The sequence below is a fragment of the Perca flavescens genome, chromosome 20, assembly GCF_004354835.1.
Source record: "Perca flavescens isolate YP-PL-M2 chromosome 20, PFLA_1.0, whole genome shotgun sequence".
Taxonomy (NCBI): Eukaryota; Metazoa; Chordata; class Actinopteri; order Perciformes; family Percidae; genus Perca; species Perca flavescens.
The window spans coordinates 1,321,545-1,341,846 of NC_041350.1; the positions used below are offsets into that span (position 1 = coordinate 1,321,545).

Genomic DNA, 20,302 nt, shown 5'->3' on the forward strand with positions numbered 1-20,302 from the left:
CAGACACACAAACAACACACACACAGACAACACACACACAAACAACACACACGGTGGATGCAGGAGAAAAAGGAGATGAGATGACACAATGACCTAAATTGAGGACAGCTGCGCTCGTTATTGTAGGTGCAATGATAAGTCAAAGTGAGTACTTTATCAAACTGTACGAATGGGAGTCCCAGGCCAGGATAGGAAATTAACTAACAATGTAAAGATCAACAAGCCACTGATAGATATTTTCAAATTTGATTCATTCAATAAATGATTATTTTTTGTCTTAAATCCACCAGCCATTTTTATATTATACCAACATTTGCAGCATCCTGAGCCTTTTTGGTTACTAGGAAAGCTCAGCCCAGGAAAGTTTTATTCTCAAAAACATGTTTCCTTTTTATTTTTAAAGAACTATAAAAAACAAAAAAACAAAAATCGAAACTTTTTTGCAACTTTCACTGTCTCCCGCAACTTCATTGCAACAAACTTAATACATCGCAACTTTTTATCGAAATTTTTTACAAAAGCTCCCGCAAAATCAGGCATTTTGGACCACAACAATCTCAAAAAAAGGCTGCGAAATCCCGGAGGGACTGATAAAGGCTGCATTACAGTAAAGTTAAGTACTTTTCTGACCTTACCAGACTGCTCTAGCTGTTCTATTATTTGCCTTTTCCCCACTTAGTCATTATATCCACATCACTGATGATTTTTCATCTAAAATCTAAGTGTGAAGATATCTTGTTAAAGCACCAATTGTCAACACTAGAATATCGCTGCAATATCGATATTTAGGTATTTAGTCAAGAATATCATGATATCTTATTTTCTCCCTATTGCCCAGCCTTAACACATTTCCTTATTTTGCTGCTTTTAAAAAAAATAAAACTTTTATTGTGAGGAATTTATAGGAAGTTAAATGTGTTATCCACAGTTTTACAGACAATCCTTTGACCACTCAGGCTTGCCGGCTTCTGAATGGCAACAGGAATGGGTGCAGTATTATCCTACTTATAATACTAGGGCTAGGTTTCCCCCTCTCATTCCCCCTGCTCTGGTATTCCCCCCTCTCATTCCCTCTGCTTTGGTATTTCCCCCTCTCATTCCCCCTGATCTGGTGTTTCCCCCTCTCATTCCCCTTGCTCTTGCATTTGCCCCTCTCATTCCCCCTGATCTGGTGTTTCCCCCTCTCATTCCACCTGCTCTGGTGTTTCCCTCTCTCATTCCTCCTGCTTTGGTATTTCCCCCTCTCATTCCCCCTGCTCTGGTGTTTCTCCCTCTCTCATTCCCCATGCTCTGGTGTTTCCCCCTCTCATTCCCCATGCTCTGGTGTTTCTCCCCTCTCATTCCTCCTGCTCTGGTGTTTCCCCCTCTCATTACCCCTGCTCTGGCGTTTCCCCCTCTCATTCCCCATGCTCTGGTGTTTCCCCCTCTCATTACCCCTGCTCTGGCGTTTCCCCCTCTCATTCCCCCTGCTCTGGTGTTTCCCCCTCTCATTCCCCCTGCTCTGGTGTTTCCCCCTCTCATTCCCCTTGCTCTGGTCTTTCGCCCCTCTCATTCCCCCTGCTCTGGCGTTTCCCCCTCTCATTCCCCCTGCTCTGGCATTTGCCCCTCTCATTCCTCCTGCTCTGGTGTTTCTCCCTCTCTCATTCCCCCTGCTCTGGTGTTTCCCCCTCTCATTCCCCCTGCTCTGGTGTTTCCGAGCCCCTAAATCAGAGACATTTGCAAACACTTCTGAGCCATTTTGGTTTGGAGTCTGCGAATAAATTGAAAATAGTCTACAGATGTAGTCATAGAGGTTTTTTTGTAGGCCTGTGGTAGATGTTAAGTGCTCTATAGTTCCGCAAAAAATACAGTTCAATCACAACCGAAAACATGCCTCATTGTGTGTGAATACAGGTGAATAAATATATTTGTTTGTGTTGCAGCGAAGTGTCAGTTCCCTTTCATACTAGGGGTGGGAAAATAAAATCGATACAGCATAGTATCGCAATATTTTCTGTGTCAATCCTGTATCGATACACAGACGCCAAGTATGGCTCTATTATTATATATGTGTTGGTCAGTCTGTCTGCTTGATAATCTGATTATGCAGCAATACAATAGAGTGAGATGAACAAACAGAGACATTTATCTTTTTTGACAAAACAGATGTTGACAAAGTTTCCTTTTGGGGACATCATTAGAAATTGAGAAAACTTTGAAGTTGGAAAAAAGGTAATAAATTGCGATATATCGCAGAATATTGCTATATCTTTGAAATTGCAATAATAGCGTATTGTGACGCAAATATCGTGATGATATAGTATCGTAAGGCCTCTGCTGATTCCCACCCCTATTTCATACGTAAAACATTTGGCAAAAACACTGCGTCCACAGCAGTACATATCGCTGTCTTCAAAGCCAACAGACTTCTTGGACAAAAACAGTAATTTTACCATAATTTTACCTCACAGAACACAGGCCATGCTGCTCTACCGCTGCCACCATTGGTCAGTCAGTCAGTCAGTCAGTCAGTCAGTTGAGTGACTTTAGGATCCATAGTGACGTAGCTTCAGCTTAGCTTTCGCGGCGGTTATTCTTGCCTGCAAATTTGGGTTACACTTTACATGAAGGTAGAGCTGGGCAATATATGGATATTATATCAATATTGTGATATGAGACTAGATATCGTCTTAAAGAAAGGGAAATGTCTCCGTTTGTAAAAAAATTACCACATACGTGTAAACAGGGTCTTAGTCGACTAATCGGTGGTTTTGGTCTTAGTCAACTTAGATCTCTTTAGTCCATTAGTCATGTCTGATGCTTTTTTTCATGCTGAATGACTTATATCCAAGAAATGTACGAGCACATCTCTGGTAAACACAAGAATTAAAGTGGTGCTTTTAGCATGATGAAGTGGAGAAACTCAGATTTACAGATCTACTACATTATCGCCACAAGACACTAAACTATTCCAAAACCAGTCCAATGGGAGTCTGTTTAGCATCTAGCAACATCAGCTACCATTGCCACACATTGACTTTATTATTACCAAAGTCTATTCTATTCTTTTAGTCTATTACTTATACAATAACACATGCTTAAAGGGGAACTATGCCGGTGGGTTTTTTTAAGCTTAATTTACCCTAACTGAACAGCTTCGGAGTCATTGGAATGGTTATATGACTTTTTTTCGGGTTTAACGCTGGTCGTCTCGCTCCCCCCTAGCGCCTGTGAGCTGAAAAACCAGCCTTGCAACTTTGGGCCAGCGAGCCACCAGGAAGTATGGCGTGGTATCCATTGACATATATATATATAATGGACCAATAGACCCCGTGTCTCTGGACGGAGACCAGTGAAGGATATCAGAAGCACTTTTCCGGTGATCTCTTGCTTTACTGAGCAGCCTCCAACTGAGCTTGAAGACGTAGATGTGACGTGAGCAACGTGTCTGAAAGTGTGAAGTCTTCTGGTAGCTGTGAGAGAGAAATCTCAATCATTCCCAATCTCACAGAGACGGAGAGTGTAGGTATATGTAAGGAGATAACATAGACACAGGCTAATTACTGATCACTAACATGCTAGTTAACATTAGTAATTACTGATCACTAACATGCTAGTTAACATTAGTAATTATTGATCACTAACATGCTAGTTAACATTAGTAATTAAACCTAAACAGCTAATGGAAGTCCAAACTGCCTGTGAGCTTCTCCTGTACTATACGGTAATTCCTCTACTGTGTGACAGTAAGTCTCGTGGTTATGACCCAATCGTTAGCCTATTGTTATAAAAGCGTCTGCTACGGAGCCATAACGTGAGCTACAAGGTAATGGAGCCTTTTATACATTGTCGTGTTTCTTTAGAAATAAACAACGGAGAAATAGAGTCTTTAAACGCTTCAGATGTAAAGTTATTCGCAGCCAAGTGACGTAAAAAGAAAATGGCGGTCAGTGGGATGCTAACAAGAGGTGATACCTTTGTAGCAACAAAATGGCGCCATCGGAGGTTCGAGTTCTGAAGCGAAGCTAACCTCCTTGGTGGTATCAGGTCTCGCGATGTAACAAATTGCTTCACGGCACTGCACACATTTACGTATTCAGGAAGCGGCTAGCTATAAGAACAAGGTAGCGATGGAAGAACAGAGGAAGAGGAAACGGCAGACTGACCGAGAGAGGAATCAAACACAAGTAAATTTAGGAGCTGCCAAATACCTATTCTGAAGCTGTAGGGGGGTAGAGAAACCTGCAAGCAAAAAACCAGAAAACAGAGAATAAATTGCCGAAACTGCATAGCGCCCCTTTAAACTAAATCTATGCGTTGCCATATTACCTGCTACATTTAAACATATGATAGCTAAGTGAAGCTGAAACCTGTTGTTGTAACATTTAGGCTATACCAACCCTTTCTAAATCAGTTTCGTCTGTCTAACTTTGGATGCATTAGATAGAAGAAATAGTCCCAACAGAGAGTGTGGCTAGCTAGCAGCAGCAGGCCCGATGCTGAGCCCAGTAATGGCTGCCCAGTTACCAGTACACCCTAACGGTCGGTGTGTACGGACCCACTGCGGCCATGTGCTCTAATCCCGGCACACGGATTTACCTTCTGCGTGGTCGAAAACATCAAGTATTTCGACGGTGTAACATTAATCCGCAGCGTTACCGTCTGTTTTCCGCCGTAACAAACCCCCTCGGCATCGTGGAGCTGTTTCTAACTGAAGGAGGGCGGGGGGGGGAACATGCGGTGTCCTTGTTGCACTGAAACGTCATCGCCCCATCCACGTCTTCTCCTTACTGCGCAGCCTCCGACGCCATCTTACTGCAGGCCACCTGGTTCAAAACCAAACTCGTCTCGGTGGCTTTTCCCCCTCTAAGCAAAGCAACCGACAACCCGAGAGGATCTACCGGTCCGTTATCTGCGGGAGAAGAGCTCTGAAACAGCGGGACTGTGTCTTCTGTTTTTGTAGTTTTTTAAATCTCTACCTATTGGACTATTTGTCGGAGTATTAAAAACCCGCATGGACGCTGAGGAACAGACGCCATTACTTTTATAGGTTAGACACAGTGGTGTAGTCTAATGTATTGTAGTGGGTATACTGTACTGTGTATATATATATATTGGCCAGAATCTGCCTTTTTTTGGGGGGGGGTGCATATCAAAGTGGGGGGGTTTTGGTGTCCTCCCCCAGGGACGTTTTGAGCGTCAGCAACTTCATTTTTGTTGCATTTGGATACGTTTTTGTGCACCAATTTGTGGTGGAAATCGCTTTATTTAGCCTAGATGGGAAGAAGAAAATAACAGACGACAATTGAAAATATATCAAAAATATAATGCAACGTATGTTGCGTGTCATTGGGCATCTGGAGCTTTCTTTAGTGGGTATACTGCATACTGCCATCCCATAGACTACACCACTGCTGGGATATAACTGGATGTTGAACGGAGTAAAATGGACAACACATGGATCTTTGTGGTCAAAGGAAACCAGTAAACGCATCATGTACATGGAGCTAACGGGAGAGTTTTAAGACGGGATAACCGTGTTAACATTGTAACCCAATATGGTGAAGAAATGGTTAACTTTGGTTATAGAATTCGTGTCACTTCATCTTCATTTCACCGCCCTTCTTTGTTGGTTATTATGGGCTGTAATTGACTGTGGCGTGTTGTGGAATCGTGTCGCTTCATTTCCTTGTTTTATTTATTTTATTTATACAGGTATAATCTCATTGAGCCAAAGCTTAGGGTCTCATTCTCAAGATATGTTACTATTATTATTATTATTATTCTTATGGGTTGTATATGATGGTGGCGTTTCCCCCGAAATGTACACTCCCATGTGTTTAAAACTGTTTTCCCTTAAAGGCTCGTGAGACAGGATGATGCCGTGTTTTCTCTGCTCATGTTCGGCCACATTTCAGACTCCATGATGTCCTCACGGAGCTAGAAGAAACCCGTGAAGGAACCGTTAATGTCGGTGTTATTACTGCTATATATATATATATATATATATATATATATATATATATATATATATATATATATATACATATATACATAGACTTATCCATGCACCCAAAGAGGGGAAAGACATCCGTTTAAAAGTGATTTTATCGATGATGTTATGGTCGGAAACACACGAACCTCAGCCTGTAACAAACAAAAGGGGGCTTCGGCCATGATGGGGCTGCTGGTTGTAGTTACATGACGTTACAAACGCATTTAATGCATGGTTGAGGCTTTGTTTCACACATTATAACCTGGGGGCTTGGCTACATCTCGGCATTTCCTACTGCCCTCAAAGGTCTGAAAGCGTTGGGAGAACATTTACAGGTAAGAAGGATATATACAGGTTTTGAGCCCCCTAAATGTTCTGTTTACTTCTTTTGGAGAGTGCGTTGTCTTTCATGGGGTGGCAAATCTACAGGTTCTAAATATTGGGGGAGAGACATATTTCCTGCATCCCCCGAAACCTCCACCTATGAATTTAATAGTTGGTTTGGGGCCTAACGGCAGCCAAACTAACCGTTGGCCGGATAGAAATCAGCTTCCACAGACTGTGATAACGTTATAAATACTTAGTTACCGACTTTATTTCGCCCAAAATCTCGTACCCTCCCCCCCATGGGCGACATTTGTATTTAATACCAGCAGCCTTTTCCGGGATAATTTCCGTGTAACTGTTCGGAAAACGTGAAATAATTGAACCGTAGAGAACGTTAAACCGTCGTCGCTTTGTTTTGATTTTGCCTTCTAAACTGTCGCGGAATACTGCGCATGCGCTGTGGGGGAAACATGTTAAATGGGCCTGCAGTTAGCTCCCAGGCTAACAGGCTGCAGAGAGCAGTTAGCCAGGTAACTGTCTGACTTTATGCTGTTAGATCAACTCTAGAGACCCAACAAAGACGCTTTTAATGGATCGTCCTGCAGAGGTTTGTGTGTGTTAGCATATATAGTATGATATATATACATATTAGGTTATTTATTTTATATAGCCTAATATAGGCCTATTTTATCTATGAGCACAATCACACATTTGCTTATTAATTCGCTCCCAGTGGCCACAGAAGATCTTAATAGATAACCTGTTCTGCAGAGGGTTGTGTGTATTGTAGATTAGATTCAACTCTGTCATTGTGCAGAGTACAAGTCCAAAAACAACCAAATGCAGTCTGCGTCCAACCAGAAGAGCAGAAAAGTGCAATATGATATACAGAGTATAGACAGGACAAGACATCTAGTGCAGTGTAGACAGTAGTATACAGTTGGTGGTTTAGAGTAATATAAATTAAATATAAATATGTGCAGTGTGTATTAGCAATTACCTTATAAGAGCAGGATACATATGACTATGTAATATGAACATGTACAGATATGTGCAATGTAGTAGCAGTGACAAAGTAGCAAGAATAATGTAGATATATGCAGTGTATTATAAGAAAAACAGAATATATATGGATATTTAGTATGAACCATATAGACAGAGATGTACAGCTATGTGCAGTGTGGTAACAGTACCATTATAAGTGTATGTACAGAATGAAGAGCAATAGACTACGGCTATGTAGAAGTGTAAGTATATCACAGATCAGCCTCAGGGCGTTTTTTGATGAAGCTAAAATGTGTATTTACTTATGAATTCTTTCCGAGTAGCAGGAGACAAGCCCCGTAGCTCGGTGAGATTTCGGGCAGAGCCGAGGAGGTTTCCGGCTCCATGTGTGCCTGAAGAGAAAGAGCTCTTTGTCTGGAGGACGTGTGGTGTTGACCCAGTTGATCTGCACAGGAAACTCCAGCCACAAGTACCAGCACAAGACAACGAAGAAACACAAACACATCCAGTTTTCATTCATCCTGCATGTGAAGATGTTAAACAGTTGCATCAGAAAAGGGTTTGTTTAGATAGATAGATACATTCAAGGTCCCAGTAGCTTACAGACATCACACAACATACACATAACAAAATAACAAAATCCACATGAATAATATGGACAAGAAAAGATACTGAATAAAAAGTCAGGTGCTCTATTAGAGTGTGTGTTGTGGTAGTGCAAGACAGTAATATAAAAACTATAGCAGTGCAAGGATGAAGTTTAAAGAAAGACAGCATTAAATATGGGCATTTTAAGCATTAAATATGTTTATTATAAGGGAATAAAGTAGACAGTAGGATAGACACAAATCAACAGTCAATATTAGAGGTTTGCAGTGATGGGGTTACAGCCATTGTCCGTTGTTTGTTGCTACAGTAAGTTACCCTGACGTGGAATTGGCCTTGGTGATGGTTGCATACGTAACATATTAAACATTAATGACATAAACAGATATACATACGGTTAGGCCGGCTACACGCGTGGCGTTTCCTTTTTTTTTCCAATTATCTAATTTTTAACATTTTAGTAACAAAGAGAACAAAAGAAATAGAAAATAATAATAAAATACAGCAAATCAAATGAAGTCAGTCCATGGTCATAGCTCATCCTTTGTGAAGGTTATGATATGCTAGTGTCAGAGGTCCATAAGTGGTTCCCATATCCTTCGGAAGGCATCCCCTGTGTGGCGGCTGCAGCTTATTATTTTATTATTACATGTCATTTAGCTGACGCTTTTATCCAAAGCGACTTACAGTTGCTACATATGTCAGAAGTTGCACGCCTCTGGAGCAACTAGGGGTTAAGTGTCTTGCTCAGGGACACATTGGTTGATGTATTGCAGTGGGAATTGAACCCAGCTCTCCCACACTGTAGGCGTGTGTCGTATCCACTGGGCCATCACCACACATGGCTTTGTGTGGCGCTGCGTGGGGTTTTCTGGGTCTTTCCCACCAGAAAGGTGTCTGATGCAGCGCTGCTGCTGATGCTGCTGCTGCTGCTAGCCTTGTCTGGACACATGGAGGTTTCCCATAAACATAAACATATTCTGATCTGATTACAGCAGAGACAACGTCGGCAGTGTTGACGGCAGAATAGGCTCCAGACATATTAGAAAATCGATAATTATTTATTATGTTTTTAAATTACATTTATATCTGCATTTATATCAAAACCCCGAGACTTTCAAACATCAACATGTCATTTATTAATATGTATTTGTGTCAAAATGACATAATTAGATTAGAAGATTAGATTCAACTTTGTCATTGTGCAGATTACGAGTTCAGAGACAACCACATGCAGTGTGCGTTCCACCAGAAGGGCAAAAAAGAGCAGAAAAGTGCAATATGATATACAGAACATAGACAGGTGGAGCATAGGCAGGACAAGACATATATTGCAGTGTTAAAAGAGCAGAATGACTATGTAATATGAACAATGTATGAAATACATGTACAGATATTGGCAATGTAGTAGCAGTGCCATAATAGTAGTAAGAATAATATAGATATATGCAGTGTAATATAGGAAAAACAATAAATATAACATCTTTTCCTATTCTATTTGCTTGTGTGTCGCATGAAAAATAGGCGTCGGTTCTATTTCCAGCATGCACACATTTTCGTGAGACGTGCATGTGACGCAGGCAGTGTGCACGCTCTAACCGGTTACCATGGGAACCCAATTAAAAACACTCACGCCACGCAGCCAGTGTGTAGGAGGCCTCACTGTTCAGCAGGACGTAGAAAGAGGCTGAATGTGCAGAAAGTACACTCCTAGTCTGACAGGCTTCAGATCTAGGTATTTATACACATGTAACATTTACTCTAGTACAGTTTGGAAGTACTCGAGTAAACCTGTGCTACTTTATACTTGTACTACACATTTCAGAGACATATTCAACTTTCTGCTCCCTTTCTGATCTGATAACTTCAGTTATTAAAGTTACTTTGTAGACTCAGATTTTAAGAACCAAACATCTGGTAAGATTGTGCGTTTTGGTGCAGATTAAACTTCTAAATATCAGCTGTACTGCAGTAATGTGCATCAGTATCGATCCATCTTTAAAATGAGAAACAACACTTTTACTTTTTGTACTTTGAGTGCATTTTAGGGACAATATTTCTGTACTATTACTGACCTATAACTCCCAGAGCAGACCTTTTATATGCCAGTATTTCTACTCGCCACAGCAGCCAGATATATTAAAATACAATAACAGATAAAGAGGAAAGCCAGGGTTTCCTTTAGGAGTTTTTTTTCCCGATAAAACAGAGCTGACACTTTGCTGCAACACAAACTAATATATTTATCACCTCTATTCACACACAATGAGGCATATTCTCAGTTGTGATTGAACTGTATTTTTTGAGTTACTATATAGGCCAACTTTGATCTTGACATATAGGCTAAGCATTCTGTAGCAAATAACAATAAACGCACTATTACATTATCTTAATAACAATAAACGCACTATTAATTACATTATCTTAATAACAATAATCCCACTATTAATTACGTTATCTTAATGTCACTACTTCAGCATGGAAATAATTCACCTAAAATACTAACGTTCTCCGACATGCACTCTAACAATCCAGCCCTGTTTCTGATACCGTGGGGGTGGGGGGGGGCGCCACGGTCAAATCAACGTAGAGGAAACACTGAAAGTAAAACTCTAACATAGTGAATAGATGAGTAGGTTATTGATTGTAAATAAGGTGCAAGATATAAAGTATAAAGTATACTTACATACACAAGGAATTTGACTTGGGGAAGTGTTAACTCTCTATACATTCAACATATACACATGTAGTAGTGGACAAATAGTAATATAGACACATACTGTACAATAAAGACAACAATATACATACAGGCACATAACGTAATATACAAATAAGACAAGTACACATGGAGTGGGATGTAAGGTGCAAAAGGTAATAGTGCAAAGTAGTGTGCAAGATGCATCTTGGAATATAAGGTATAAAGATGAACTTCCAGATACAATACAACCTAAAGTACACAGAGTATTTGTCTGACGTTGTTTGCAGTATGTCAGGAAACCAGCCCTGTGTGAATCCACTGTATCTTGTTGTCTGTAATGTATATAATAATGTATTCATATTCATATTGTGTCTGTCTCTTCTGTGTTATGTTTCAGGTGACGATGGCGTTCCATTCAGGGCCCGGTTTGAGTCAAACCGACATCCGTTTGAATTCATTTTTAGAGTCTACGATTTAAAGCTGAAGACTGAAGATGTTGGTATCAGCTGCAACTAGACGATCTCAGGTGGGGTAGGGGGTCAAATATATGGCCCGTGGGCCAGAACACGATATTACGAATCCCACTATCGCCACGCCAAGACCCGCCCTTCAACAGCTACTATTGGCCAGGCGTCCATGTGTCCAATATGTCCTATCCCCTGACCAATCGGCTATCTTAACCTTAACCACTCAAGGTCAAAGGCCTAACCCCAACCAATAGAGCTGCTTCGTAGGGCGGGTCTTTGCGTGGCCATAGTGGGATTCGTAATTTCGCGGCCAGAACCGGCCCGCCAAAAGGGTCCAATCAGGCCCACTGGAGGACTTTGCAAAAGTGTGAAAATTGCAGAAAAGACATTCATTTCAATTGTAAATTCACTACTTTAATCTCAGAGGGTATTTTTAGACACCTTAAAAAGGTTAAATTAAGAAGATATTTGCCAACATGACATCATGACTTGGCGTAAACATACAGTACAGGCCAAAAGTTTGGACACACCTTCTCATTCAATGTGTTTCCTTTTTATTTTCATGACTATTTACATTGTAGATTCTCACTGAATGCATCAAAACTATGAATGAACACATATGGAATTATGTACTTAACAAAAAAAGTGTGAAATAACTGAAAACATGTCTTATATTTTAGATTCCTCAAAGTAGCCCCCCTTTGCTTTTTTATTAATAAGGGAAATAATTCCACTAATGAACCCTGACAAAGCACACCTGTGAAGGTAAAACCATTTCAGGTGACTACCTCATGAAGCTCATTGAGAGAACACCAAGGGTTTGCAGAGTTATCAAAAAAAGCAAAGGGTGGCTACTTTGAAGAATCTAAAATATAAGATATGTTTTCAGTTATTTCACACTTTTTTGTTAAGTACATAATTCCATATGTGTTCATTCATAGTTTTGATGCCTTCAGTGAGAATCTACGATGTAAATAGTCATGAAAATAAAAAGGAAACCCATTGAATGAGAACTTGTGTCCAAACTTTTGGCCTGTACTGTACACGCCCCCTTTCTTAAAGCCCATGTTGCAGGTTAACCACCACTGTTGATTAATAGGTACATATAGCACTCAATATATGTATATCATTGTTAAAAATATCTCCAAATAGTGTTAAAGGCCAGTTTTTGTCGTTTTTGGTATTAGTGTTTTTTTCCGGAATTCGGTGATGACGTCGCGTTGGGGAGACGTGTATCAGCCTGGTACTGTAACTATGGTGACTGTGTATCAGCCTGGTACTGTAACTATGGTGACTGTGTATCAGCCTGGTACTGTAACTATGGTGACTGTGTATCAGCTTGGTACTGTAACTATGGTGACTGTGTATCAGCCTGGTACTGTAACTATGGTGACTGTGTATCAGCCTGGTACTCTAACTATGGTGACTGACTGGGATGAGGAAGAGGTGTTTTTACTGTCCGTGAATAGCACCAAGTGGAAGTCAGTTTTATTCATATCTAGTGACAGTGATCATGTCGTTAGTTCAGATAAGTACCGCTAAACTTATCTAGATCTAGAAAATACAAGGCATCATGCTAGCTATGTGCTAACTTGCCAGTCCCACCTGTGAAATCCCCCGATGGTTGTAAACACATAAATATGATTGATATCATGATTAGATATCTCACGTTTTGATGGTAGCCTACTAGCTCCAGTAACAACATATTTGCCTGGTGTTTATTTACTACTTGGATGGGGATGCTGTTCAGCTTTTCACAAGTTCAGACAGCTAGCTAACGCTACGCCGACGTTTCGCTAACGTTAGCGCAACAGCATTAGTCTAGCCGTCTAGGTAAATATTACAACTGCCTTCAGAGTTTCCTATATCTGCGTCCACGTTGTCAACATAAGACCTGTTGTTAGTGCTCCTTTTGTACCATAACTTTATTGAATGAAACGTTAAACTTCGCTCCTACGAGATGGTTTGTGTTAGTTACACACAAAGCTAACTGGCTATAGTTAGCCTGTACGTATGCTAGCGGACATTAGCTAACGTTGCATAGCCAGCAAGCAGCTTCGGCGAGCTAACCTCGACAGCTAACACATCCATGTGTCTCCATTTCAAAACATCGCTGCAGATTGACTGCTTTTAACAGCAGAGGTTGATTGTGGGCAACATACTGTCGCGGTTAACTCGCCGAAACTACTGCCGAAGTTGCTGGCTGGCTACGCAGCGTTAGCTAATTCCGCTAGCATCCTTACAGGCTAACTATAGCCAGTTAGCTTTGTGTGTAATGTTACAAAAAAAACACATATTTCGTAGGAGCGAAGCTTAATATTTCATTCAATAAAATTATGGTACAAAAGGAGCACTAACGCCACATGTCTTGTGTTGACAATATGGACGTAGCTCCGAAGGCAGTTGTAATACCGGTATTTAACCAGCAGTCTAAGCTAACGCTGTTGTGCTAACGTTAGCAGACGTCGGCGTAGCGTTAGCTAGCGGTTTAAACTTGTGAAAAGCCGAACAGCATCCCTGACCAAGCTGCCTTTCACCTCCCCCCCCCCCAATATTATTATACACATAAAGACCAAAAGCCATATTTTGCCAGACCAGCGGCAGAAACCGTGACCGGGACAGTGAACCGAGACGGGGCTTTCGCCTGTCGTCTCCCCAACGTGATGTCATGCAATGCATTGTGGGGGAAAGGAGAAACCAGTGTAAAAAAGTACTACTTTTTCGTATTTTATTCCGTTTTGTGATATCCATTGTATTTGATGTTGTTGGGTAACAGTTTAAATGTTTATTACCAACAAGCAAATTGCAAAAAATCATAAGAAAATAAACCCTGCAACATGGGCTTTAAGCCAAGTGGCGTGTTATCTGTACACATTTTGAGCGGTGTATACAGCGGACGGCTTGGGTTTAGGAAATGTGACACGTGGGACCCAATCCCCGATCTCCTGGATGAAAGTCCTGAGTTGGTTGACCCAGATTTTCGCCCTTTCATACTCAGTGTTGGGCCTGAACGCATTCATGAACTCGTTCATATTTTGGGTCGAACGTGAACTGAACGTACCGTATTACTGCCTGATGAACGTTACGTACGTTCAGAATACGATCTCATATTGTACTAAAATAGTTCCCCGAAACATGTTTCTGGAAACATTTGAAGAGAGAAATGGGCCGTGCAGTTGCTGAATCTGTCTTCATTTCAGATCAACAAAGATCAGTTTAAAAGATTTTCCTCAGATTTTGAGAGACTCTAGTCACCTCATCCTGCTCGCCGTTTCCAGGTGACCTTTAAAAACACCATCAATCGCCCAACTAGTTCTGCAGTAAAAGAATTAAAACAATATGAAGCCACACAGATGTTAACGGGACACAAACAATACTTTATTGACTCGTGAAAAGAGCATCTGGCTGTGCAGAGATCTGAAGTCAGTGGTAGACACACACAGGTAAGGACACGATTTGATCTCTACGAAAACATTTTATACCAACATACAAAAACCTCCGAAACATTAAAAACACGCGGCGGTCCCTTGATATCCCGACAGGAGAGGAAGTTTAATATCACAGACATCACAGTTATCTCCATACCAAGTTTAATTAAACATCCCAGATTTCTGAAAATACATAATTACACATCCAAACTCAAATATACATAAACTTATTTAGTGATTTTCTATAAAAAGGGAAACTGTCCAGTGCATTATTTATATTTTACAGAGTTTCCATAAAATGTTTCAAGTAATTACAAACTTATTAACAGCTTAATTTCAATGTTAGAGAGTCTGGAAATGTCTGAGTGAGTCAGTTTAGAGCAGCACAATGAATTAATGAAATGTAGTTAAACATTTTGTAGAGCAGCAGTCAGTCAGGGCCGCTACAGGGGCCCCCAATAACCAGGGCTGTAGCACTTGTGTGCATATATTGCACCTGGACAATACGACTGTAATATTGTTGTTAGTGCTGCAACCAATCTCAAGGGTAAGTTTTAAAAGTTTTAAACAGCCCAAGTTGAGCTTGTACAGGCTATGTGTAGTTGTGGAGCTCTTAGCAGGCTGAAACGCTGTTTACTTCGATTTAAGGATTCTTTTTTCTAAAACAGATGATGCTGAGCTCAGAACTGATGCGTTACTATGGAACCCACGCAACTTCTAGGCAAGACCCGCCCTTCAATGTCATTCACACGCTGCTATTGGCCCTTCAATGGCATTCACACGCTACTATTGGCTCTTCAATGGCATTCACACGCTGCTATTGGCTCTTCAATGGCATTCAACGCTACTATTGGCCCTTCAATGGCATTCACACGCTACTATTGGCCCTTCAATTGCATTCACACGCTACTATTGGCTCTTCAATGGCATTCAACGCTACTATTGGCCCTTCAATGGCATTCACACGCTACTATTGGCCCTTCAGCAGCATTCACACGCTACTATTGGCCCTTCAATTGCATTCACACGCTGCTATTGGCCCTTCAGCAGCATTCACACGCTACTATTGGCCCTTCAATTGCATTCACACGCTGCTATTGGCCCTTCAGCAGTATTCACACGCTACTATTGGCCCTTCAATGGCATTCACACGCTACTATTGGCCCTTCAGCAGCATTCACACGCTACTATTGGCCCTTCAATGGCATTCACACGCTGCTATTGGCCCTTCAGCAGCATTCACACGCTGCTATTGGCCCTTCAGCAGCATTCACACGCTACTATTGGCCCTTCAATGGCATTCACACGCTACTATTGGCCCTTCAATGGCAGTCACACGCTACTATTGGCCCTTCAATGGCATTCACACGCTGCTATTGGCTCTTCAATGGCATTCAATGCTACTATTGGCCCTTCAATGGCATTCACACGCTACTATTGGCCCTTCAATTGCATTCACACGCTACTATTGGCTCTTCAATGGCATTCAACGCTACTATTGGCCCTTCAATGGCATTCACACGCTACTATTGGCCCTTCAGCAGCATTCACACGCTACTATTGGCCCTTCAATTGCATTCACACGCTGCTATTGGCCCTTCAGCAGCATTCACACGCTACTATTGGCCCTTCAATGGCATTCACACGCTACTATTGGCCCTTCAATGGCATTCACACGCTGCTATTGGCCCTTCAGCAGCATTCACACGCTGCTATTGGCCCTTCAATGGCATTCACACGCTACTATTGGCTCTTCAATGGCATTCACACGCTGCTATTGGCTCTTCAATGGCATTCAACGCTACTATTGGCCCTTCAATGGCATTCACACGCTACTATTGGCCCTTCAATTGCATTCACACGCTACTATTGGCTCTTCAATGGCATTCAACGCTACTATTGGCCCTTCAATGGCATTCACACGCTACTATTGGCCCTTCAGCAGCATTCACACGCTACTATTGGCCCTTCAATTGCATTCACACGCTGCTATTGGCCCTTCAGCAGCATTCACACGCTACTATTGGCCCTTCAATGGCATTCACACGCTACTATTGGCCCTTCAATGGCATTCACACGCTGCTATTGGCCCTTCAGCAGCATTCACACGCTACTATTGGCCCTTCAATGGCATTCACACGCTGCTATTGGCCCTTCAGCAGCATTCACACGCTGCTATTGGCCCTTCAGCAGCATTCACACGCTACTATTGGCCCTTCAATGGCATTCACACGCTACTATTGGCCCTTCAATGCCAGTCACACGCTACTATTGGCCCTTCAATGGCATTCACACGCTGCTATTGGCCCTTCAATGGCAGTCACACGCTACTATTGGCCCTTCAGTGGCATTCACACGTTACTATTGGCCCTTCAGTGGCATTCACACGTTACTATTGGCCCTTCAGTGGCATTCACAAGCTACTATTGGCCCTTCAATGGCATTCACACGTTGCTATTGGCCCTTCAGTTGCATTCACACGCTACTATTGGTCCTAACCACAACCAATCGGGCTGCTTCGTAGAGCGGGACTTGCCTAGAAGTTATGTGGAATCCATAATAACGCAGAACTAAGCCTCCTAGCAAGCTAGCCAGCTAACTATCCAGCCAGCCGCTAAATTAGTAAAATGTAATTTACTAATTTGTAACTTAATGTTTTATTTACACTCAGTGGTCAGCGTAGAAAAGCACAGCGCTCTCGCCAGATGACTGACAACTTTGTTCAGCTTGTTTTGTGTAACCAGTGAAAGCACAGTGGGTGGAGTTAGCAAGCTAGCTATCCATCAAGTTATTAAACAAGCTAGCTAACTACCCATCAAGCTAGCTAACTATACATCAAGCTACCATTAAATGTAGTGTTGGACCCCAGGAAGACTAGCTGGTCACCAAGGCGTCAGCTAAAGGGGATCCTTAATAAACTAAACTACCAGACAAGCTAGCTAACTACCCATCAAGCTACCAAAAAAGCTAGCTAACTATCCATCCAAGTTATTCAACCTGCTAGGTAACGATATAATCGCTGACATAGCGGACTCATGGTAACATCGGTTATCCTCATGTTGTTGTTATGACTCATTTAATAATGACTCCGCGTATTCTGTATTAGAGAAAAGAATCACCTCATCATCGATGTTTAATTTAAAGTCACTTTTCGGCTGCAGCGATTATTTAAATGATCGGTTAGTCATTACGTCTAGAAATATCAGAAAATATAAACCATAAAGTCAAAGCTACGTCTTCAAATGTCTTTTTCTGAACAACAAACTAAGTTTATTACAGTGGACGACTAAAAGAACTGCATCGACTATTGGGCTTTAAGAAAAGACACAAATCCAAAATAATCCCCCGAATCACCCAACCCTCCTGTTGTCTTCAGGTCAGATTTGACTGATTTCAAAATATCTGTATCAGAAATATGAGTTTCTTTGTCACTACCTACATTTAATTAACCTAAAATAACAAGGAGGGGTGATTATACACACACACACACACACACACACACACACACACACACACACACACACACACACACACACACACACACACACACAGAGTTTCATGTCCTAATTAGAAGAGAATACCTTCTAAGTAGGTGATAAACTTTTGGCCAACAATGCTGCAGTTATTTCTATTCGCACAGCTTTCAGATCTCCTCAGACTCCATCAGCACATTAACCAACGGAGAAAATAGTTTAACTCTGTCAGCAGTTTGTACCTCCAGTTGTAACGATATATATATATATATATATATATATATATATATATATATATATATATATATATATATATATATATATATATATATATATATATATATATATATATATATATATATATATATATATACATACATACATACATACATACATACATACATACATACATACATACATACATACATACATACATACATATACATACATACATATATATATTTACATACATATATACATACATATATATATATACATACATATATATATATACATACAGGATTCAAAATTAACTTTTTCGTCCACCAGCCAAATGGCTAGTGAATGTTCAAATATTACCAGCCACTCCATAGATTACCATTGTTTTTTTTTTTGGCTGGTTAGTGAAGCAAATCTACCAGCCACTTGCATATTTCACCAGCATTTGGCTGGTAAACGGTGCTAACTTTGAACCCTGTATAAATATACATACTTACATCCATACATATCGTCTGTAAGATTCCCACTTCCCGTATTTATTATTTTTTATTAAAAAGAGTAGTTTGTTTCACATCTAAATGTCTGGAGGAGCCCAGTAATAAAACTGTCCAATCATATTTTAGTTGACAGACTGTAAGTCCTATCGTTGTCCAAAGAGCCGACAGCCTATCGTATCGTGATCAGAGCCACGAGGTACGGAGCTAGTTTCTCTGTTAACGGGCCAGACGTGGCTTCCTGTCTTTTAGTGTTTTACAGAATCAGAATGGGTTTTATTGCCAAGTAGGTTTTTTAACACATACAAGGAATTTGTTTTAGTGTTGTTGGTGCACATCACACATTCTCTAAATGGAATATTAACCAATATACAGTACAGGCCAAAAGTTTGGATCACACCTTCTCATTCAATGCGTTTCCTTTTTATTTTCATGACTATTTACATTGTAGATTCTCACTGAAGGCATCAAAACTATGAATGAACACATATGGAGTTATGTACTTAACAAAAAAGTGTAAAATAACTGAAAACATGTCTTATATTTTAGATTCTTCAAAGTAGTCACCCTTTGCTTTTTTATTAATAAGGGAACAAATTCCACTAATGAACCCTGACAAGGCACACCTGTGAAGGTAAAACCATTTCAGGTGACTACCTCATGAAGCTCGTTGAGAGAACACCAAGGGTTTGCAGAGTTATCAAAAAAAGCAAAGGGGGGCTACTTTGAAGAATCTAAAATATAAGACATGTTTTCAGTTATTTCACACTTTTTTGTTAAGTACATAATTCCATATGTGTTCATTCATAGTTTTGATGCCTTCAGTGAGAATCTACAATGTAAATAGTCATGAAAATAAAAAGGAAACGCATTGAATGAGAACTTGTGTCCAAACTTTTGGCTTGTACTATAAGTATAGGTATATGTACACAGTATGTATTAAATTAAAAATATGGATAGAAATAAAAATTTCAAAAAATAAAACCTTTTAACCTCCAGCAGAGAGAATCCGCCTCCGGTCCGGGTACGCTGCTGTGATTGGTCAGACGTTAATGACGACATCGTCCTCTTCGTCTCTGAGTCCGTCCTGCAGCGCGTCCCCCCCCTCCCCTCCCCCACAGGGTCCGATGATGTACCTGTAGTCTCCCCCGATGGCGAGCGCCGCCGCGGAGCCGACCATCAGCCAGTCCGTCTCTCTCTCCTCGTCCTCGGCGCGCCGCTGCCACGGGACGGCCCAGCTCGGCTCGTCCTCCTGGGCCTCGGCCGCCCCCCCCGGCTCGCCCTCCAGGTTCACGTAGAGCAGCGCCTCTCGGGCCGCCGCGGCGGGGGACAGGCTCAGCAGCAGCGCCTCCAGCTGGACGACCACGTCCTGGAAACTGGGACGACATTTAGGGACGGGACTCCAGCAGCTGTGCATCAGCTCGTAGCTGATGGCGAGACACAAAGAATCAGCAGTACATGAGTTACTCTACTGTTACTGTAATGTTAGAAATATCTTATTAAAAAGGTCCCATGGTATGAAAATGTCACTTTATGAGGTTTTTTTAACATTAGTATGAGTTCCCCCAGCCTGCCTATGGCCCCCCAGTGGCTAGAAATGGTGATAGGTGT

General features: G+C 41.3%; 2 protein-coding genes and 1 long non-coding RNA gene across 8 annotated transcripts in view; 1 reads left to right on the forward strand and 2 right to left on the reverse strand.

The window, feature by feature from the left end:
- Window positions 1-5,000, reverse strand: part of mgaa (MAX dimerization protein MGA a) — a 54,203-nt gene extending 49,203 nt beyond the window's left edge. For all 5 annotated transcript variants that reach the window (XM_028565410.1, XM_028565411.1, XM_028565413.1 and 2 more), the window contains exon 1: window positions 4,579-5,000. The gene's annotated coding sequence lies outside the window, so the exon portion shown is untranslated. The remainder of the gene's footprint in view (window positions 1-4,578) is intronic.
- A 1,038-nt stretch (window positions 5,001-6,038) lies between these two features.
- Window positions 6,039-20,220, forward strand: LOC114546625 (uncharacterized). The gene is made up of 4 exons (XR_003691071.1): window positions 6,039-6,908; window positions 7,630-7,865; window positions 11,008-11,136; window positions 19,691-20,220. It is a non-coding gene; the product is annotated as an uncharacterized LOC114546625 (long non-coding RNA).
- tyro3 (TYRO3 protein tyrosine kinase) overlaps window positions 19,612-20,302 on the reverse strand; it is a 47,116-nt gene continuing 46,425 nt past the window's right edge. For both annotated transcript variants that reach the window (XM_028565552.1, XM_028565551.1), the window contains one exon: window positions 19,612-20,118. In XM_028565552.1, coding sequence (XP_028421353.1) covers window positions 19,734-20,118 — 385 coding nt within the window. In that variant the 3' untranslated portion in view covers window positions 19,612-19,733. The remainder of the gene's footprint in view (window positions 20,119-20,302) is intronic.